Raw genomic sequence first — 23,476 nt, 5'->3', positions numbered from 1 at the left:
ATATAATGCTCCAAGGGTTGTACATGGAACGACAAGGAAAATTTGTGGTATGCTAGACCTGTGTCTTTTTTTATAAACAAGGTCAATGCACACTTCCACCATATCTTATGTCAATGGGGCCCTTATTAATATTCAAATTTTATTAAATAAGCGGGACAAAATACGGGTCAACCCATCGTGCTTGTGACATATTATAAATTTGATATTTGTGTATGAGCCCATAGACATACCACTGGTGCCATAATTAGTACGGGCTAGTTTTGTGTTGGGCTCAAGTGTTCGGGCTCAAGTGTTCTACATCATACTGGCCCGATCTATTTTCACCAGAGTTGGTTTTGTGGGTTGCATTTTGTCATGTTTTACGATCTCTAGTCTATAAGGGGTCTTGAGCTCTTAGACATTTTGGTGTCCTTCTCTGAAATATCTATCATACTCTTACTAATATATTAAAAAATAAACATATATTTCTAGAAAAAAATCATTTCAAACAAAAAATATAAAATCACATTATTCATATAATCATATATAATGTCACGCATGGATTGCGTAAATAAATGATAATTCAATTTTTAATATAGGAAGAAGAAGGTCAATCAAAAAAGGGGAAAAAAATTATATCGATTAACGAAACCTACATTTACTTCAAAGCACCCAACATAAATAAAGTAAATACTTAATTTTTACCCCTCACATGTCTCCTCACCCTTTATCCTACGACTCCCAGTCTCCCAGGCTCCTCACTTCCTTATCTCTCCATTTTTTCTGGCAAACTCCTCACTTCCTTTTCTCTACATTTTCACCAGTAGTCCCCCTCCCCTCACCCTTTACCCTACGACTCCCACCCTCCTCACTTCCTTTTGTCTCCATTTTCCCGACGTCCAAGGTTGTTATCGGTCTACTTCTAAAATGTCATTTAACGAGACGCTTTGTCAAGAGTCACAAAAAAGGGTTGCAAAAATGGAATTGCAACAAGGGTTTTTGCGACGGTCAAAAATTTCGTAGCTTCAGTCGAAATTTCATTTTCGCGACAGATTTCATTGATTTTGCGACTACCTGTTCAGTCGCTAAAACATGATTTTCTTGTAGTGTCCCTCCATGACTCCAAACAGGAAGAGGCATCTCTCCTTTTTTTTCCTTTTTTGGGAAAAGAGAGAGGAAAAAACTACGTCGGCACCATAAAAGTACATGTAGTATATATCCTGCACTTCGATCGGGTGCTTCAACTCCTTAGGTTTGTTATGATATCCCACTTGCCATGCAAAGTGCCAATAGAATCTGGGACGGAATGCTCGTAGTATCTATCTAGATCTTGTAAGCGAAAGACCCCATAACTCCAAATGGAGAATTATTGAGTCTAGTCGTTGCCTCCATTGTAGATGTGAAAGTGAGCTTGAAATTTTTTGTAGGTATCGTGCGATACCCTTCAAGCACCTGATACCGCGTTGATTTTTCGATACCGTTGTGGATGTTACTGAAAAGGATCAATGCATATTAACATATTCTAAATTTTATTATTTTGTTCTCGAAATCAGAGGTGGTGGTGTTGCATTTTCAAGGGCGGTGGTGGTCTTGCAGCAGTGGTGATTGTGGCGGTGTGCGTGGTTTAGTTGACGATGGAGTGTGAAGAAGGTGAGAGTGGTTGAGGGTTGCCGAAAATTATGAAGAATAGGTGATGGGAGGAGTTGAGGTTTGGGGGAAATTATGAAGAAGGTGGGGGGGGGGGGGTTGCCAAAAATGGGTGTGAGAGATGGTTGAGGGGGAGATTGAGGAGTATATAGGGGTAAAATCGTACTTTCAAGCATTACATGTTGACGTATTTAAGTAAATGCGAGCGTTGCTAAATTAACGAAAAACACGACAATAAACGAACGATAATACGTAGCTTAGTGAGTAGACGAGTTTATTTGTAGGTGCAAATCAAACGATTAACTCGTTACATTTTCATGGTTGGCTACTTCACTGCTTGTCTACTTGACTCCTAAATACATTTTATTTTACCGTATTTTTTGGGAAATGACGAGGGCAATACTATGTATACCAAGTATTTTTGTACTATTACCATGGTTATGTGGTTGTCACTTTAAAAGAACATATTGAATTATATTATTCCATATGCTTGTCATCACATAAATATACCATCAATAAACCTCTTGAAATGTCAATATTATAATATTGTATGCATTCATACTTTATAAGTTTGTATCATATGTCTTAAAGTGAACTTAATTAGTAAATATAATTTCTGAATGTAACCATTTGAAGTAAGTATTGGCCAATAATAATTATTTATCTATTATACTATATACTAAAACACACATCAGGAATGACATGTGTCACGTCCTGGTGAGTCCTTAATATATTTTTTCTTTTTTCCTTATTTATTTCGCTAAAAATATTTCACCATATTTTAAATAATCATTTTTTGAGGGGAATATTTTAAAGAATTGTTACGAGATATATATTTTAGAAGATGTTTAAGGTGAGTTTAGAAATTATTATTATTATGACATGCTTTATAATATGTGATATATAATTGTTGAGACTAGGAAACCTATCATCAGCTCAAGATAAGTTCAGATAAGAGAAGTTCAAATAAGATAAGTTTAGAAAATAAGTGAAAATAAGGTTAATAAAACGCACCCAGCATGGGTAAGCTCAAGATTTTTTAATTATAATTTAAGGATTAATATCTATCTTAATATTTTAAAACAGGAGGATTTGCATGCCACTTGTCACCGCCTCAAAATCTCCTTTATTTTTTATACATTTTACTCCCTCCGTATTTATTTAAGGGATACACTTGCCTTTTCCGGCCGTATTTATTTAAGAGATACACTTGCCATTTTTAGTAACTTATCAACCCCACCATCTAATTAAATAATACATCTAATTTACACTATCACCCACCATCCTATTAAACAAATAATTTCATAAACCCACCCCACCCTCCACCCACCAAAATGACATGGTCCCCACATGTTTAATTATTAAAATATCTATCCAACCCTACTTGCTTTATTATTTTATTTCATTCAATTATTCTTCTTAATACCCGTGGCTGGCCAAGTGTATCTCTTAAAAAAATACGGAGGGAGTAACTTATTTTGTACAATTCTCCCTAAATATTTAATTTGAAATTTTTTGAACATTCTTAAAACTCTCAGTTAATTAATGCTTGATTACTTAGTTTATTGCCCCTTCAACTTTTATATCAACATAATTATTTAATTTCTATATATATATATATATATATATATATATATATATATATATATATATATATATATATATATATATATATATATATATATATATTACTAGTTTTATAAAAAAAGATCAAATTACTCCCTCCGTCCCTTAATACTCGCACCGCTTTCCTTTTCAAACCGTACGTCCCTTAATACTTGTACCGCTTCTATAAATGGAAATTTATACCAATATTATATTATTTCTCACACTTACTTACTAACCCCACCTACACCCCTATTCCCTACAAAAAAATCATTTAAAAATTCACACCCCCACTCACCACTTTCCACTAACTATATTAAAAAAATACCCCACTATCAACTAACACCCATTAAATTAATAAGTCAATTTAAATGTCTTAAACTCCGCACCGGTTTGGCCGGTGCGAGTATTAAGGGACGGAGGTAGTATAATTTTCAAATATCCGTACAGGTACGGATCTAGGCTCCGTTTAGTAAGGCGTAAAACATTTTCATTGTAAAACGATTTTCTATGGAAAATAGTTTTTAAAGGAAAACGCAATTACAAACTAGTTTTCCTTTGTTTGGTAACTTAAAGGAAAATTAGAGAAAATGGTGAAGATTGAGGGGAAGAAAGGAGAGGGAGGTAAGGAGGAAAGAAGGAAAAGTGGTTTCCCTCCCTTTCAAATGGAAAAGAGTTTTCCATCTTTGAGAGAGTAATGGAAAATTGTTTTACATCTCTTACCCAACCAAACAACGTAAAATGATTAAAAAAGGGAAAATCGTTTTCCATGAAAACGTTTTACGCCCTACCAAACGGAGCCCTACGAAAAGGGGGACTGGCTTCCACCACCATCTCGTCGGTCAGGTGCGCGTCTCTTCCATCTCGCCTTTGAGTCTCGTCATCAGTCACGCGTCTCCTCCATTTCGCCGTTGCTCTCGTCGTCGGTGTCGCCACCCGCGCCTCTTCCCAGGTTAGGGTGAACAATCAATTTTTCTTTGATTTCTCTCCTTTTCCTTCATACTCCTCCTTCCTACATTTCCCAATTGTGAAATTTGGGTGGGGGGTTATGGATATATTTGCTCAATTTATTTGCCGATTTTATTTACAAACCCTAATTTTAAATTGCAACATGTTTGTTTATCCCTAGCCACGATTCCAGCCGTTCAATTGTTCATCTGGTTCAAACTTGGCTTTCTCCTTCAGCATTTTGGGTAAGATTTCTAGATAACCCTTGTTAAAGCTTTCTAAATCTGCAATTTTATGATTTCGGGTAGTTTGCTATCGAAGCGAAATACAGATTGATTTCGGGTAGTGTTAGTGGAGGCTTTTGATTCATGGGGAACTGCTTGCATATGGTTAAGTTGTACAGAGCTGCAGATTATAAATAAAAATTACGGGGTTGCATACTAAGAGTAGGACTGTAGGAGTTGAGAGGAAGAGGGCAGGAGGATTTTGGCATTTCAAAGACAAGGTGTAGCTCCAAATAGACCTTGTATGATTGCTTGGTTGGGGTAGAAAAATCTGAATGTTGGCTGAATGTACCCCTGCTTTTCTTCTTTCAAGGTATGTGATTTTAGAAAGTAAAATGGGGAAGGTCAGTTAGAGTCGTGCCAAGTGATCTTGTCTTGACTCATAGCTTTTAAACCTTCTTGTATCATCCAACACAAGTTTGCTCTTTTCTGAGTTGGGAGGGGGTTTGAAGTTCAGTATCTGGTATTCATATCAGAACTTCTAGGAAACTGCTGTTTTCTTTTGTACATGATGTATTGATATCTGGATCATTACAGCTGTGTAGGAATGTAGGACTGTAGCTATATGTTCGGGGGCAGTTGATTAATTGAAAAATTGATGTCAAGCCGCTATCTTTGTAACGCAGGCTGTCTTTTCGTGTAAAATAAAGTGCTCCAGATTTTTGAGCTTGTGTTATAATGGCTGCCAGGTTTTGGAGTAGTATATTTATAACATCATACATGAGTATTGAGTACCATTTGAAGCTGTTCAGGGAAATTTAATCAAATATTCTATTTGTTTCCTGGCTTTTTCGCTACTTTATCCCAATTCAAATTCTTAGCATCATTGACATTGAACTGTACTGATCTTAGTTCTAAAGTGTGTTCATATTTAGCCCCTTACGCACTTAAATCACTAGGATTTCTCTTGAATCACTCGCTCGTTCTCTTCTCATGTATTATTTTCTCAAGGTTATTTTTGAGAAAATTGTTCACCGAAAACTGATCATGTCATCTTGATTATTTGAGGGGATCATCTGATTTTTTTACTTCATTTACAGATGCACACTCATTTCTCTTTCTAGTAGAGGACGATTCAATGGTCCGCAAGCGTTTTCCAGAAGCTCCAACAGGTTTGGCAACAAGACACACCACCTGTTCGATAAAATGTGTAAATAAAATGTTTTATGATTTCACTAATCTTTTCTCACAATGCGAATTTGACAGGCATTCAATGGCATAAAGTCTTGAGAAAAGTGGGTTTAGGGAAGAATGATTGGTACTTTTGGAAGCAAACGGGTAAGGCATTGCTATGTACCTATGCACTGTTTGGGGCAGCTTGGATTTACAATGAGACATCCCCACTTGGGTGGTGGACATTGAAGCCGCGGCCGAAGGAGGAGAAAGAACTGGCTCATCTCTACGAAAGACGAAAGTTTCCGTACCCGGGTGATAAAGAAGCCATGGAAGAGTTTGTTGTTAAGGGAGGGATGATTGGTACTACCATTGGCCCGAAAGGGACAGTCGATACTGATAAGGACTCATTCAACTATCAGCAGGAGCTGCAGGATAAGAAGTTTGAGCAGGAGGCTAACAAGTTGTGGTTTAGGATGAGGAATGAAGTTATTGCTGATCTTCAAGAAAAAGGGTTTGATGTTGAGTGAAACCAAGGCAAGGGATGCATTGGCAATAAGTAAGCATTCAAGTCTTCGTTTTGAAGTTTTTTTTTTTTTTTTTTTTTATAGCTTTAGCCATATGTTAATTAACCCTTGGTTTATATGTTTGTTTACCTGAAAGATTAACAACCGAAAATGAATATTAGCGCAAGTGAAAGTTTTGGCCCAAAATCAGATGATATTGGAACTTAGTACTCCGAAGCTTGTGCATTTAGTTTAAGTGCCTCAATTGAGAGATTGTGAGACATTGTTAACAACAAACAATCTGTCAGTTTCTGTTCCCAGCTTGAAAGTGAAATTTTGTAGTCTTTTCTTAAGGTTGTAGGAAGCGTTGTTACAGACAGTGAAAGAGAGATTGCCTGAGAAGCTTAATGTTCTACTGGGACAAGACTGTATCCCCAACCCCAGATGATATTATTATGTTAGCTAAATTAAGTTGGTTTTTTCCCCCGTTTTAGACACCGATAAGTGTGTTAACCAGACAATAAAGAAGCTTTCCAACATTGTTGTTTAGCGTCTTAATTTACCAAGTTCAAAGTTCTTAGCTAGTTTCCGGAAGAGGATCCTCTGTTATTTCCCCCTCTAGTTCTCGCTTCCCCTCTTGAGATTAGAACGTCAGCAAACAAGTCCCCTATTCTTCCCATGGTTAGCAAACTTAGATATGGTAGTTATATACAAAGTAGTACTTCTATAGGACTTCAGTCGAATGTGGTACACTTGTTGGCATAAGAAAGTTTGTAGATACATTATTACAACATGCATGTTAGACCTCAAATGGCCCAAAGTACGTGCTAGATGTTGTAAAATCTTCTTTCTCTTTCTCCTTGTTAACATTTTTTCCCCTAGTAATCCAGTATTGTTTAGCAAAGATGCAATGCTAGCAACAACCACCTTTTAATGCAGGAATAAACTGATTTAAGTCATTGTTAAGTACAAGGACTCATTTGTGAACTGTGATGCCAATTTTTGGGTTTAGTTCAATAAATCATGGCTGATTTCTCGTCCAGTGGAACAGTTTATTTTCACTATACAAGGAGGAGAAAAACTGAGGGTTTCTCCAATTCTCCCTGTATCACCTAAGTTCAGTTTGGAGCTTTGAATTAACAATAATTTTTTTTTTTTTTTTTTTTTTAATGTTGTAGGGTTTTCGTAGGCAACAAGCGCAAGTTGGAATGGTATTACGGTATAACCCACCCAGTAAAGCATGAAGATACGGAAGGTTCAGTCCTAGAACTCTAGTAGGTGCTTGATTATTTGATACGGAGTATAAGAAAAGTTAGGTTTGGCTTATTGGAAAGGAATATTCCAATGGCTAAAAGTTTAGTACTCCAGTAATAATCTAATAATGTTCTACAAGATCTTATAAGTTATAAGGTCCTATAGCTTTCTATAAATTCAGATAATTTCGAGTCATACTTTAAGAACACTTTAAAGAAAATAATTCATTTACCGGGATGTTTTCCGAGCGCACATTTCAGCAATACTAGAGCCACCAAACCACTGAAGTCTAAACAACTAGTCTTCCTAATCAGAATTTGTGTTCCATAGCCACAACTTTGCTAATTATAACTAATATCAGGTTTTGGAACCAAATTACATACACGTTCTAAACACAACATACCTATGACTTTGGTGCACTCTTAGACACGTGTAGAGTCTGTAGACAAGATTCCATCCTACATTAGTATGAGTATACATCGTGGATATGTACTCATTGTTCCATTAAGGCATGTTCTTTAGAGTTAACCAACATAAGTTGGTGGAGTTGGTGGGGAACTCACCTTGTGACTTGGAGGTCACAAGTTCGAGCCCCATCAACTGCGGAATGCTTGGGAGTGGCTCAAGCGATGACCTGCGGAGCTGGGCTGGTTAACCTGTGCTAGGTGCTGGTTCAGTTAGGGTCCCTTCTTCTTACCTATTAAAAAAAAATGTTCTTTAGAGTTAAACTGAACCGGAAGTAACTGAATTGAAGTGAATCGAATGCTTCTAAAATGACATGAACTATTTATTGGAGTATTTATTATTTATTTATTATTTATTATTATTATTAATTGAACCAAATTGAACTGAACACTCATGAATTGAACTTGCAGTTAGAAACTGCAATTAAGCCGAAAAATAACACAAAATCTTATTTATAATGGGTTTACAATAAATATTGTACACCGGAGTAAAAGTTAACTCAAAATGCTTAAAAGTTAAGCATATATATGTAAAAGTTAACTATTTTTCAGTGATAAATTTTTTCATTTTAGTAAAACTTATTACTTCAAAATAACTAATAATGTATAAAATTAATCATTTAACTCTTTAAAATGTTTATCTATCAATTTTTTTTACTAATATAAAAGCTAATCAAAACTAGGTTAAAGTTACAAATAAACAGGTTAAAGTTATTTTGGTGTACAATAAGTTTATTGTGCACCTTGTGCGCGCAAGACCTTTTGTAAAAATAAACCGCTAGGCGACCAATTATGAGACATCTAAATAATTTGGTTACTAACGACTTTGACTGGCTGCGTCCTTGTTTATTCGGGAACTTCTAGTACGTCCTTTTGGAATGTAATGCCAGTCTATATTGAAATTCTACTTAATTAATCCCCCAAAGCCCAAAGGCCAAGATGTGTTTGACAAATGTGCCTCAATTCTGATTAGTTCTTGTTTTTGACTTTTTTAAGCTCTTTTGTGATTGAAGTGTTGGTTGTACTTATGCCTGAATAGTTGACCTGTTTGACTTTTCGTGGTCTTTAAGATGCGTTTTGAAACGTAAATATCTTATACGGTAAAAAATATTAAAAAAAAGTTAATATTTTAAAATTATACATTAAACCGAGTCTAACAAATTCCATATGACTGTATTATTTCTCATAGGATAGTGAAATTTAGTAGTCAAACTTTTTAAAGTTTGACCTCAAATATACAACGGGGCAAACAACTAAAAACGGAGGGAGTAGTAATTAAAAACAATCTTATGTGCACGCGCGTAATCCTTTTATAATACTTTTTGTTTCCAATTACATTTTGTTAACTTTTTTCTTTATTTCGGGCATTATTAATTGATATACTCCCAAGTTACATAATCATACATATCAAATATGATAAAAATAAATTAATCTAGGAAAGCAATTTTGTTGTTTTATGTGAGCACGTAACTTGTGGAGAGTTGGCTTAATAGAGATTCAGCAAGTCACGGTGACCCATGTTTTCTAAAAAGTCAAAAAAATCAATTGGTCTTAATAAAGTAGAAAATGAACATAAATATTCATACATAATCTGACCATGTCAAGATATTGACTCAAGAAATCCGGTCTATTGGCCCAGTTCTCTGATGCACACTCATATAAGTACCTTAATTTCTTAGCTAAAAGAATTGTATAGTTAAAGTAAATAGGCACGTTTTGCTGAAATTATACGAGAGATAATTGAATTACAAGTGATCAGAAATTCAAAATCGCAAAATTTAATAATATGAACAACAATAATAACATTGATGTTCAAGCAACAAGAGGAAGGGCTGAAGAGAGCTTTGCATGCAAGGATTCATCAAAGATGAGGAAGAAAGTTCCAGGAGAAAATCCCGGTCCGGTGGTCATGTACATGACGTCACCAAAGATTATTAAGGTCAGGCCGGAGGAATTTAAGGGTCTTGTACAACGGCTTACTGGAAATCAAGCATATTTAAATTTGCACCCTTCAACTTACAATATGTGAATGTATATATATACGTATAATTTGAAACCTTTTTGTTCTGTTTAAGTCCGTTCTAAAAAGCATGCAACAATCTTAGAATTTTGATGTATTCCGTACTTTTTATCTTAATCATGAAAATAACTTGTGAACCAAAAACTATCTTGGGTGTTGGCTAGATATATACTGATAGAGCCTATTGGCATTTTGGCATGTCATATATTTACCGCAATTTAGAAGGTGAACTATGGTGCACAATGAGCATAATATATGCACCTTAAGAACATTAATACATAATTAAAAGAACACCTAGTTACGTGAAAAAAACATGAATATATGTTTTACCTGCTCACAGTACACCATAGTTTATAGTCCACGGTTTGATATATCTACTGTTATTAAAGCAGGCGAGGAGTATTTGACAATCAACTACTGACATCCGAAAATACCAACCTAAGTTACGATCGCAAAAAGTACGTCTAACACTTTCAACTACCAAAATACACCCAACAAATATAGTGTATCGCTATACGGAGTATTTAATTTAGAACAATTAATTCAAATTTTCATTCAACAACTTTTTCTAAAATCAATTTGTCCACAATATTTTATAGACGACATCTAACAATATCATCAAACTGTAATTCCAATTTCCAAATTTCAACAGTGAACCCAAAAAGCATGACTAATACATAAACTAAAATCTAAGTAGATTTCTTAGCAGCATGAATAGACTCGACCTTGCCATCATTGCCACCAAGTAGCATGTACTTATCCTTCCTAGTGAACTGAGTGCACTCGAACCCTAACACCCCTGCCAACATCTTCTGCACGTGGTTCGCCACCTCGAATGGTGTCTTTCCCCCTCCCTGACACGTCATCTCCGGTGGCAGCTTGTCTAGGAAGGTCATTTCGTACGTTGGTCTTGGGTTCATGAAGAAGAAATACGGGTCCCAAAATTTAACTCCTCTTACTGTTGTCCCATAGAACATGTTTTGCCTGCAGTTTATTGCCACTGGTACAATTCTGTTCCAACCCCAATTATTAAAAAAAAAAAAAAGTTAGTCTATATCAAGAAATTCATTTTAACATCTTACATACTTATTACTTTATTAGTAACTAGGGGTGTGCAAAAATTGGTCCGGATCGTAAAAACGGACCGGACCGGATCGGACCGAAGGCAATCGGTCCGATCGCCGGGTCGAGAAATATCAATTTCCGGTCTTCGGTCCGTGGGTTTTAGACCGGACCGATTTTTCGTTAATAAAATATAATATAAACTACTTAAAAAGTTAATTCTCTCATTTATTATTATGTTGTACGGAGTATATATTACTATATTTTGGTACATTTTATTTTAGCTTCCAAAAAATTTCTTAAACAATTGGTTTTTTTTTTTATATATATATATATATATATATATATATATATATTTACCATAATTTTTAGAAAAAAAAATATATATATAGAAATAGGTCTACAACCGGTCCAAACCGACCCGGTCCGGGTTTTGGAACGATTTTTCCGATCCGGTCCGAGCATAATCAGTCCGGTCTTTATCTCTTTGGGTCTCGAATTATCAAAATTCCGGTCTTTGGTCCGGTCCGGTCCGGTCCGGGTTTAGACCGATGAACACCACTATTAGTAACAGCGAAACACTAGCTACTTCTAGACCCGATCAAATGCGAATCCGGCAGGCCAGCAAGGCCAAAATATTTAGCCCAATAGGTCGGGTTAGGACAAATTTTGGGCTGATCATTTCTACCCAAACCCTATTATTTCAGGTTAAAAATAGCATGCTTTTATTTTTCGCGATAGCTAATCCTAAACGTCCTAATATATTAAGGGATGGAGGGAATACATACCTGTCACTCAATTCAGCAAAGAGAGCACTAAAGCGAAGCAAGTAAGGCTCACGACACGTAGTCCCCTCGGGGCAAATAACCAAATCACCCTTCTCAAGCAAAGCCTTGATCATATTAGCATCAGCCACACGATCTCTAGTCAAAGCAATGGCTGGGATTGGAGAGATAAAACGAGAGAGTTTGGACACACTATAAGTGACACAATAAGGCTTCCTTTTAAGTGCAATTGCAATCTCAATTGGGTCAAGGGCAGTTCGGTGATTACACACGTACAAGTTTCCAGGAGTCCCAGGTGAAGGGGGAGGTGGCGGGTTTCCACGTATCACGAGTTTTATTCCCATGAGGGCGTATGTATATCTTACGATGCGCTCCGGTAGTGGGAGATTGAAGTAAACTCTACAGATGGATAGGATGAAGCCAAATGGCAGCCATATGTATGTCATCAATGCGTTTAGTGGGTCCGGACGTTGTACTAGCCGTCCATCATGGAAGATGATCCGTGATTTTAATCGCTCTTGTGGTAATGCCTTTGCTGATTTGTCTTTGTGCACCATGTACCCTTCCTGTCGAGGATAAATTTACAACAAAAACGTGTTAGGAATATAATATGTGTTGATCAATGTATAATTTTTTAATCAATCATGTATCGTACTTCGTACTACTTTTAATGTTATAACGCCGTGAATGCAATATATTGTGTGCTGATCAATGTGTGATATTTTAATTGACCTAAATTGTACTATATTCAACTTCGTAGATGTAATGTATGAATCTCTTGACTTTGAGAATTAGGTGGTGGGTTTAGCTAATAGATTAGTCAAACAAACTCTTATTAATTAGCAAGACAAGAAATCCAACAAAGATTTAAGAAAACAAATTGTGTCCACATCATGAAAGATTGAAAGGTCTTAATTTGATGATCAAACTCCGATTAGGTCACCTACTAAGAAACTTATTAGCGAAGCACAAGCAAAATCTAAACATGACTAAAATCAAGGTTTAATTAAGTTTCTCTTGCTTTACTCTCGTGAATTTCTACCTATGCATATCATTGGTTTTTTAAAACGAGGAAATGATATTCCAATACTACAATATGATCGACACGGAAGTGTAAAACGATAAAATTAATATGAAATGTGGGTTCTTACAGTCTTACTTCCTTGACTAAAAGTTTATTACGAATAGGTAAAGAGCGTCCAACACTCTCGATAGAGGTTTTATAGATGATTCCACATTTCCACCCTTTCTGATTTTTTAATTTTATTTTAACTTCATTCCATTTTTTTCATAGTTAAGATAAGATTGTTATTATGTCATGATTGTCAAGTGATAGAAAGTAGTTGAGTTGGTTCATGCCTCATTTATTTCCCTGCTCAAGTCATTCACACCCGATCTACAAATAGAACCAACTCTTAAAATTCTTAATTCTTTTCACCAACAAAAACAAACACTAGTGGTTTATTAATGCCATCATAATAATAATACAGCTCACATGTATGGTCCATTGTTACATAAAACTCGAATTTACAACCACACAACTCAAACTTCGAAGAGCATGCAATGCACGCGCGTAACCTTACGTAACAAACAATATAAATACTCCCTTTGTTCCGAATACTTGCAACAATTTGACTGACACACTTGGCCAAACACTAGTTTGACAGTAATTATACGCAATTAACTGTTATTAAAAACTTAAAATATTTGATATTTGAAAATTGTAAATTAAAACGAATCCAAAACATATTACACAATATTATTTGATTTTTATATATTAATAAAAAAAAATTGTCAAAATTAATATATAAATAGCGCAAAAGTCAAACTGTTACGAGTATTCAACCCTAAACTCATTATATATTGTTGAGCATTGACTTGTTTGACTCTTATTCGTAGATCATATTTATGTATTGGTCATTTGGTCTTTATCATTTCTAAAAAAAATTACTCCATTTTATCCCTTTTACCCTTTCTTACTACTCCCTACTATTTAATTTAGTATACATAATAATGCACTTAAATAAACGAGTATTATCTTATTTTAAGTAGTATGAAACGGGGGGAGTAATAGCGGTGCATACCTTACAAAGAGACATAAACTGATGATCAGAAGTACGATCACCAAGTCCAAGATCAGGCAAATCAGTCCCAAATTCCTCCAAAACAACCTCTTTTTTCTTCTCCCAAACCAAAACCCCTCTCCCTTTAACAAACCCAGTAGCCTTCTTAGTCTTAGGATTAACCTCAATCTCCGTCCCCAACACCTTATCACCACCCAAATACTCCTTCACAAAAGTCTCCACCATGATGGTGGGGTTGGCCGTCACCACCACCTTCCTCCCTTGACACTTATCAAACACCTCCCAACTCTCCTTACGCACGTCGGCGGCGTAGAATCTAGGGAGCACGGCGCGTGCAGCGAGCTCGATATCGCGAACTTTAAGGCCGGCAAAGGAGATGAAGATCATGGTTTTGATAGCGAGTGATTCGGATATAAACAAGTAGGAAATAATGATAAAAGGAAGGGATAATAGAAGGATTAATCCTCTAAATAGACTCCCTGCCTCAACGGCTATTAACATGAAGTAAGGAAATGATGAAGAGGAGATTAAGAGGGTTCCATCTAAATCTGCTGCTACACTGTTGTAAGACTTTTTGCATTCTGAAATTGGAGGAAAATACTTCCCCATTTTTGAAATTTACGACCAAATTAAGGCTTCGATATTGTTGTTGTTGTTGTTGTTGTTGTTTTGGGGGTGTATATATGGAGGAGGAGGGTGGGGGTTGGCCAACGGTTGGGGAGGAGAAGAGAAGATGGATGGAACTTTAAAGTGGAATATTTGTGAAGAAGAAGTGAGAGTTGAGAGAGGTGTGAATAAAGATGAATAAAAAGGAGGAATTGAAGGAAGGAAAGATAGGGTGGGTTGGAACTTGGAAGTTGAAGGTGTATTTATTGTTACACCTTATAACTATTTGTTGTCTTAGCGTGTCAAGGGAGGTTTGGGTAAATGTATAAGAAGCTATGCTATTTGGCCATTTGCCATTTGGGGGTTAAGTTTCACACTTTGAATCTCACTTACTTTAATTACCTCGTCAAATTTTAATTGTCTGTTGGTTCAGTGGTGATTGAAACTGAATTTGGTATGGAGGATCCCGTGTTCGATCCCCCGCAACAACAATTCGGAGGGGATTGAAACTCATCCGCCTAAAACTCGCCCCGAATTCGGATTATTCTTAAGGGTGAATCGGGTACTAACACACGTAAAAGAACAAAAATATAATTTGGGCGTGGTAAATAATGGCGGATCTTGGAACTTTTGTTACCAGGGCCGGGGCAGATTTTTATCACTATATAGTAATTCGATGATTTTTCAATGGCTGCATTAATTTTGTAGCCGTTATAATTAAGCTTTTAATCTTGACCTTTTATTTAAATGTGTTAAATTTACACCATTTATTTTTTTGTTAACTTGACTTTCAAAATGATTTAATTTTCTATATAAAATAAAATAATTTATTTTTTATAAACTAAAAATAACGCATACGGAGTAATTTATTTTTCTCTCCTCTCTCACTCTACTATATTATCATCGATTTATAGAAGTCTAAAACTACAAAAGCTTACGAATATTATATCCAAATCCAACATAAACCAACAAATATGAAATATTTAAAATCATTATAAAATGAATACCAGCAAAGAAAAATAAAACAATCATTGCCACCAAATGAGAAATACAAATTGTGTGTTTAAGTTGGTGTTTGTATTTGCTATAGTTTTTAAACATACAACTTACTGCGTACTTCGATCATGAGTAGAAAAGTTATTAGAAATTTTATGAACAATTGTACATAATGTACATGCATGTTTATATTAAAGTATTGTGGTTATATGGAAAGTTCATGAAATGAATATAATCGTACGTAACAAGCATTTTTCCATGTTAAAATATATTTTGAAAAATAACAATTAGAAAGATTTATTTTAGATCAAAGGGGATTTAAAGTTTCTCAAAGGTGTTTATTGAATTTTTTTAAAAAAAAAAAAAAAGTGGAGCACATATACTCTGTTTCATTACTTCGCTTGGTAGCTAGTATGACTTCATTATACACATGAAAGGTACAATTACTATGTATAGCTGTAATGACAATTATAAATATGAAAAAGTAATCACTTATTCCTTCCATCTATATTGACTTTCATTACTATATTTATATATCTTCCGTGTGATAATACGGAGTAATATTTAACTTTGAATTATACAGTTAGTAAATTCGCACCAAATACATATCACGTTACTTAATTATTACTTATCCAACCGCAAAACTACTTAACGTATATAGTCAACAAGTATCCGTCGATCTAATAGCAGACGAGCTAAAATATACGGAGTATAGCTTACTTTTATTATAAAAATAAATAAATAGACAAATAAAGTATTTATTAGTTTGAAAAAATAGATCAAACTTTAATAGGACTAGAATATTGATAGATTAAATCACGAGATTACTAAATTAGTGAATTGGTATAAGATAATAAAGCTAGTGAAAGTAGTTAGTATGGACCAACAAATTTAAAGGAAGAACAAATAAAATGATCTTCAAGTTTCCAACTAACACAACTACTACTATACATTCCCAAACTATATTCAATGTTATCTTCCCCGCCCCCGTTTTTGGTCCTTTTGCTAGAATTGCTACCTCAACCAAGTCCTCAACACTTCGTTTTCACAAATGTATGTTTAGTGCAACACAGTGGGGCCCCGTGTGGGTCCAATTTAAACGAGAGTAAAACCTTACATAGTTGAATTTTCAAAAGATTTCTATAAAACGGTTACTCCACATAACAATATAACATTCTAGTTTCTAACAAGTCACCTCACTATTGATTATTCCTTAAATATGGTATTAAAAAAATAAAAGAGCACAGTGTTTACTTCGTACTATAAAAACTGTATCAATTTATTCAAGAGCACTCGTAGTCGATCCGTATAATTTATGTGTGTGACCGTGATGTAAGTTATGGATGGTCCAAAATCATGAAAATGTGGTGCATTCAATTTGAATATGAATGGTAAGTCCATGCCGACCAGTCGGTTTATAAATCGAACACTTGAATTGTAGAATTTTGGATGAAACTAAGAAGATATATTGCTCAATTATTTTAAACACCGAAAATTTGGATGGAGAAATTTGAAAATCATTAAGGCATGGAATGCTCCATTTAACATCTAGTGTACTAATTAATATGCCTGCTCATTAATTAAGTACTGCCATGTGAAGAAACCGAAGGAAAAAGGACGAAAAATGCTGTAATATATTGGTAAGTATTAATTGAGTGTAGGTAGGTTAGGACTTAAGGGATAAACTCATAAACTACACTCATGGACTTAATGTATAATATTCGTCACATATAGCATTACACCAACGATGTCTTGGTTTAGTGGCGGTAAATACAAGGGTCTACGTTGTTGGAGTTGTTTCCTCTAATGTTAGAATGCTTCGAAAGAAGTCCCACATTGATAAAATAAGTCTTCCCTACCTCCTCCATATAGGCCATTATGCTATAATGATTTGTTAGGACTTAGACGACAAGAGTGGTGGATCTAGCTAAAACACATGCGCGTTGGGCTGGGCTTGGGTGGGACCTTGTTTTACTACCCATCATATTTTTGGGTCGATAGTCAGTGCGTAATGTGCGTACACGGCTAATGGATTGCTTTGCAGATTTTATTCCCGTCAAATTCGACCGTAGGACAACATTTTTGTCACACTACGACGACATTGTTACAGATAAACTTGTTCTAATTCCTTTTGTTATTAGTTATAAAATGAAATTTAGAATAACATAAATATAATGACTGACTATTTCGAAACAAATCTTCAAAAATTATGAAATAAATTTAAAAATAATTCAAATCATTCTAACAAATATAGAAACGTCATTTTTAAATTCTGCATTTGATGTATATTTAATCAATTTAATAATAAAAAATTAGGTACTTCAGTCAAATGGTTAAACCATATTACGTACTTATGCAACATTATTAGAATATACTCCCTCCGTCCCAGATTAGTTGTTACACTTACCTTTGCACAAAGTTTTAGGTGATAAGTGGTTGTTTGGTTATCAATTGTTATTTCATTAAAAAAGTAGATGTAATAGGAGTTAGTGGGGTATTTTTTTTAATTGAATGAGAGAGGGTGTGGGGACAAAAAAGAATATAGTGGGAAGAGAGAGACAATATAATAATTGTGGGGTCATTCCTAATTTAGAAGTGTAACAACTAATCTGGGACGGACGAAAAACAAAAGTGTAACAACTAATCTGGGACGGAGGGAGTAGCATTTTATCTTAGTCATCTACTAACTACATTTCAATTGTCTAACATCATTAAAAAAAAGTCTCATATAGACGTAGATATATCATTGATTTATTAATTTCATACTCCCTATTTGTGTTATTACCATTATAATCTACAGAGTAAGTGTTTTAAATCTAATGCACTATTTCATTTACTTCCTAGTTTTACAGAAATCACATGCATCATCACTAGCCCATACTAGTTTCGATTACTCCGTATTTAGGAGTTATTTCATAATTATTTTCGAAAAATATTATTTATTCTAAGTGAAAAAGGGTAGATAGGGCATATTTAGCTAATTAAGTATGCATTTAAGTGTCTTTTACTTCAAATATGTGATAAGTGATTATTTGAATTAATTGAATTCTTTTCCATGAATTATTATGCTTTATGTGACTAAGTGCACCATATTTTATGTGAAGCTAGCATATACATGTACTTGTGCATTGGAGTTGTTTGAACTTTTCAAGTTGAGTTCTCTTTTCTTGGTGGTTGGTTTCTTGGAAAAACGTTAGTAAGACTTTTAAGTTGTTTATTTCAGGATTTAAGATGTTGCCTTTGAGATTTTTCAACTTAGGATATCTTGAGAAACTTGATGAAGAAACTCCGCACTTGTATGTGAAGAAAATTGAGTTTGGGGTGTGAACATTTTGCTAAGATTAAGAATGAACCTCACTTGATGAGAGAAGATGTCATAGCATTTATTTTTCATTGCTTACCTCTTAGGGAACCATACATATAGCTAGCTAAAGGTTAAGTTCAATTCAGAGATAAGCATTATAAGGATGGTACACCAAACTTGGTTAAATATGGTACTAGGGATGGTAGATGGAGATATGATGCTAAAGTAATGACTTCTATCCTTGATGTGGCAGAAAAGTGCTACGACGAGGGTATGATTGCAGTAGGTCAAGATTTTGATGTAACTTTAGAGGATCAAGTGGAAAGTGATGATGAGATAGTATGAGATGATGAGCTAGAAGAAGATAATGTACATATGAGATTGAAGATGATGATGATGTACGTGATTGAGATTGAGAACCCAAACCCAGTTATTCGTGAGCGTACTATTGATATTTCTAGTGGTTTTGAGATTGATGGTGAAGTTTCAAGCATGCCTGTAGGGGGTGTTAATTTTCCCGCACGTGGTTTTTTTCCCCTACGGGTTTTGAGATTTTTAATTTCGAAGGAGTCGCCACCAAACAATATTTAAGGGTCCGGTTTGGAAAGACCAAAACTGACTCTTGTGGATAAGGCATTGAATCTTAGAAACCGATTGGGTGAGATTCGGGCACGAGAACAAACCGCTTATTTGGCAAGCTTTAAAAGTACATTCGAATACAAGACAAGGATTGTTTTCGAGAAATCATAATCATGACACTAAGTCGGTTGGATCATGCATTTTAGAATATCAAAATTGCTATTTGTATGTGATCACTTTGCTTTAAAGTTAATTGAAGGAACCTAAGGCGGTTTGTCCAAAAATTATCTTTGTTAAGCGTGATGTAACCTTTTGTATGTTGTTGAATTTAGCACGTGAGCTGATGAAAGCAATAAACATGTAAATCATCATCACAAGAAATGAAGGAGTTATTGAAATGCTTTCAAAACCACATCGCCTTAAAAAAGGTGAGTAAAGAGTGCGAAATTGAAATTGCAATAATAAAGGTGCGATATTGAAAGTGCGTTATTGAAAGTGCGATATTGAAATTGCGGTATTGAAATTGCGGTATTGAAAGTGCGATATTGAAATGACGATATTGAAATGACATTATTGAAATGACGATATTGAAATTATATTATTGTTCTTGAGACCCGAACGCCAAACAACTACTTAATAATAAGTGTGCCCGACACGGATTCAATTCTCTAAAAATCTCAACTTTAGAAAAGTTGCTCATCATAAAGCATCCTTGATTTTGATTATTGAAATAAAACTTGAATATTGAACTTGAATATTGAATATTGAAATAAGGAGACTTGGTTCTTAAATATTAGACCTTTTAATGTTAAAAAGGCCTCACCTTTCATATGCTCCATAATCTTGAAGTTGATTCTAGTTTAAGGAGGAATTGCTCTCACTTAAATATCATTGAATATTGAAAATAGAACTTGTATTTGAACATAAAGAGTTGCATGTTCATGTGTTCTAGTTTGGAAAATGGTTTGCACTTTTGCAAACATCCTTGAACTTTGAAAAGATTTGTATTTTGTAAAATTGTATGGTTATTGTTGTAAAGGAGAAACTTTTCAAGTATAAAAGCTCATCACTTTCCTAATCATTTTCGAAAATAAAGCTTGAATCTTGCATATTGATATTGAAAATGTGCTTAGAAAATCATTTAGGAAGATGTTCAAGAGTGAAAACCTCCCCAAAGATGACACTTTTGGACATTTTTCCTAGTAAGTCAGATCCGTTTTTAAAACCAAGGATCCAGATCCTACCCGGATCCGTCGGGTCCAAAATTTTAGGATCCAGATCCGCTGAAAACGGATCTGGATCCACAGATCAGGGTCGGGTCCATTACCCACTGCCATCCCTTTCTATAAGGGTAATCTAGTTAAGGCACTATTTTGTTAAAAGAAAACTGATATTTTTGTATGATTTATCACCTACAAAAAAAAAATAAAAAAAATTAAAAATTCCAAATTTGTATATGCCACCTAAAAATCTCTTATTTTACCACAAAAAAAGTCAAAAATATTCGTTTTACCACCTTTTAATAGTAAAGTTAACGGAAGCGTTATTGAACCCACTTCAACGGTTAGTATAGCATATCCCTTATAAAATTCCATAATGTTTTAAGCATGTTGTATAATACTATAAGTTTGTAATTTGATTAATTTGGAGATTTGAAGTGTAAAAATGGGTGGTGAGAATTTAAGAATAGTAAATAAGAAGGAGTAAAAAAGATAATCACACAATTTGGGTAAAGAGAAGCTTAATTTGTGGTCGTTAATTTTGCCGTTAAAAGGTGCTAAAATAAATTTTTATTTATATGTTTAGGTGGTATAATAAACGGATTTTTCATGAAATACCCCCGAATTATGGCGTAATTCACCAAATGCCCCTCGATTTTCAGAAATTCACCAAATGCCCCTCACAAATGACTTAATACCCAAAATACCCTTACTAATGACGCGCCGTTAGTCCTCCGTTAGCCTAATTTTTAAATTCACCAAATACCCCTATTTTATTACTTATTTCATATAATACCCCTATTCTGAAACTTAATTCACCAAATACACATAACTTAAAATTACCCATTTTGATGCTCAGCGGCTAGTTTTTATGTTTGAAAATTAGCCGTTGCTTATTGTTTGCTTATAAAAACCCTTTTCTGACTATTTATTGTAGTTTTTCTATTGTTTTGTTAATTTCATATCATTTTTGTCATGAGTTTTCTTTCAAAATCATCATCCACACCCATGAATCCACATATGTAAGAGTCCCAAACAATTTCTAATATTATGGGAGGAAATTTCCATCTGAGGCTCCGATACAACACTCAGTAAGTTTCAATTATGATCCAATAAGTTTAGGCCTCATCCAGTAAAGACAATGCACTTTAGCTGAGCAAAAGGCCAAAAAACCCCATTTTCAAAGGGATCTTATGTAAGTGAAGCTGAAGTAATTCAATCTAAAGCTAACACCTTAATTTTCTTATTGTCCGAATGGTAAAGAAACTAAGAAATCAAGTTCAATAACACATACATTTTTATCACAACCTCGATTTCAACTTGGATTCATGATGTGAAAATCTTGAGTTTGGAGGCAAATCTTTGTGCCAAGATTCATGTTTTTTCACTGGTTCATGAGCTTTGGAACATACCTTAGTTTCATTTTTTTTTTCTTGTTCCCTCAAATCCAAAAATAGACATTTGTCCACAAATCTGACCATGTCAATAGGACCTAGCTCAAAAGAAAAGTGGGAAAACCTTTATACCTCGACTGTAAGGTTGAGAGAAAGTTAGGAGATTGAAGAAAGATGTTTGGAGGCAGTAGAGACAGGAGACAAAAGGGAGTTAACGTTAAATATGTGGCATGGAAGCAATAGAAGCCGAGGTAGCTGGAACATATGCGTTAGAATAAAATTAATAAGAGCTTTATTTTTAATCTGTTTGCATATGTTAAAGATATTTCCCATATTGAAAAAGGAATACCTTCCGATTGCGTGGTAAATATAATTAATTGGTCACATAAAGAATAAGGTACAAAAGAAGTAGCTATTTTCTTGAAGAGTTGCGACGTTTTGAGGTGTTTTTAGGAGTGTTTTCTGTTTTAGTGTTGTACCGGAGCTTCAGATTGAGTGTTGTATCAGATATTCGGATGTCAAATTTTCTCCCATGATAACAAAATTTATTTGGGACTCTTACATATGTGGACTCATTGGGTGTGGATGATGATTTTGAAAGAAAACTCATGACAAAAATGATATGAAATTAACAAAATAATAGGAAAACTACAATAAACCGTCAGAAAAAGAGTATTTATAAGCAAACAATAAGCAACGGCTAATTTTCAAACACAAAAACTAGCCGTTGAGCATCAAAATGAGTAATTTTAAGTTATTGGTATTTGGTGAATTAAGTTTCTGAATAAGGGTATTTGGTGAAATAAGTATTAAAATAGGGGTATTTGGTGAATTTGAAAATTAGGTTAACGGAGGACTAACGGCGCATCATTAGTAAGGGTATTTTGGGTATTAAGTCATTTGTGAGGGGCATTTGGTGAATTTCGGAAAGTCGAGGGGCATTTGGTGAATTACGCCAAAATTCGGGGGTATTTCATGAAAAATCCGTATAATAAAAGTTTAAGAATTTTAGTTTGTAAAACACAAATTCGAATTTTTTTATCGGCGGTAAAACACAAGCTTTTTTTTTTTTTTTTTTTTTTTTGTGGGAAGAATTGTAGAAGTATTATGGTGTTAAGACCACTCTCACTAGTGGGAAAAAAAACTCCTCACCACTATCTCTCTATCATTTTCTTACTCCTCCACATCACTTTCCTCACATACAAATTTTGTTACAACAAACTCATCCCACCAATGAGCAAAAAAAAAAACTCCTCACAATTTTTACTTTTACTATTCACTAAACCCCACCACATTCTCTATTTCCCACATACTCTATCCATTTTGTATTTATTCAATTATATTAATAACTTAAATGAATTTTAACAATTAGTTAAGATAAATTATTTAATTTACATTCAGTAATTTTCACAAATAACACGAATTATAGTAATACTTAGTATGAAAAATGATTTTGATGATTTAGAAAGAGATAAATGATTTTGAAAGTGTGTCAAAATATAGCAAAATTGGTCTCTATTTATAGATCTTGAAATTTTATGACCGTCGGTATTATTTTTATTTTATTTTATTAATTATTTTCGGCTAAATTAGACTTTAATAAAAATATAGGCGTTTTAAAAAACA

The 23,476-nt window shown here is 34.4% G+C and overlaps 2 protein-coding genes across 3 annotated transcripts; one reads left to right on the top strand and one right to left on the bottom strand.

Moving 5' to 3' along the window:
* Positions 1-3,992: 3,992 nt before the first annotated feature.
* LOC110789708 (uncharacterized) lies at positions 3,993-7,583 on the top strand. Of its 2 annotated transcripts, none has more exons than XM_021994423.2 (5): positions 3,993-4,183; positions 4,361-4,424; positions 5,504-5,575; positions 5,670-6,113; positions 7,261-7,583. In XM_021994423.2, the coding sequence occupies exons 3-4, from the start codon at positions 5,542-5,544 to the stop codon at positions 6,104-6,106; spliced, it is 471 nt and encodes a 156-aa protein (XP_021850115.1). In that variant the 5' UTR covers positions 3,993-4,183; positions 4,361-4,424; positions 5,504-5,541; the 3' UTR covers positions 6,107-6,113; positions 7,261-7,583. The 2 variants fall into 2 exon arrangements, with proteins under 2 accessions (XP_021850115.1, XP_021850108.1); XM_021994416.2 differs by having other exon boundaries at positions 3,996-4,183; positions 5,670-6,135.
* Positions 7,584-10,343: 2,760 nt separating this feature from the next.
* LOC110789697 (glycerol-3-phosphate 2-O-acyltransferase 4) lies at positions 10,344-14,586 on the bottom strand. Its single transcript, XM_021994405.2, has 3 exons — positions 13,752-14,586; positions 11,671-12,233; positions 10,344-10,831 (listed from the first exon to the last, which is right to left on the bottom strand). Exons 1-3 carry the CDS (start codon positions 14,358-14,360, stop codon positions 10,510-10,512), a joined length of 1,494 nt encoding a protein of 497 aa, XP_021850097.1. The 5' UTR covers positions 14,361-14,586; the 3' UTR covers positions 10,344-10,509.
* Positions 14,587-23,476: the final 8,890 nt, after the last annotated feature.

This window comes from Spinacia oleracea, chromosome 2 (assembly GCF_020520425.1).
Source record: "Spinacia oleracea cultivar Varoflay chromosome 2, BTI_SOV_V1, whole genome shotgun sequence".
NCBI lineage: Eukaryota > Viridiplantae > Streptophyta > Magnoliopsida > Caryophyllales > Amaranthaceae > Spinacia > Spinacia oleracea.
This window is presented reverse-complemented; position numbering and strand designations above follow the sequence as displayed.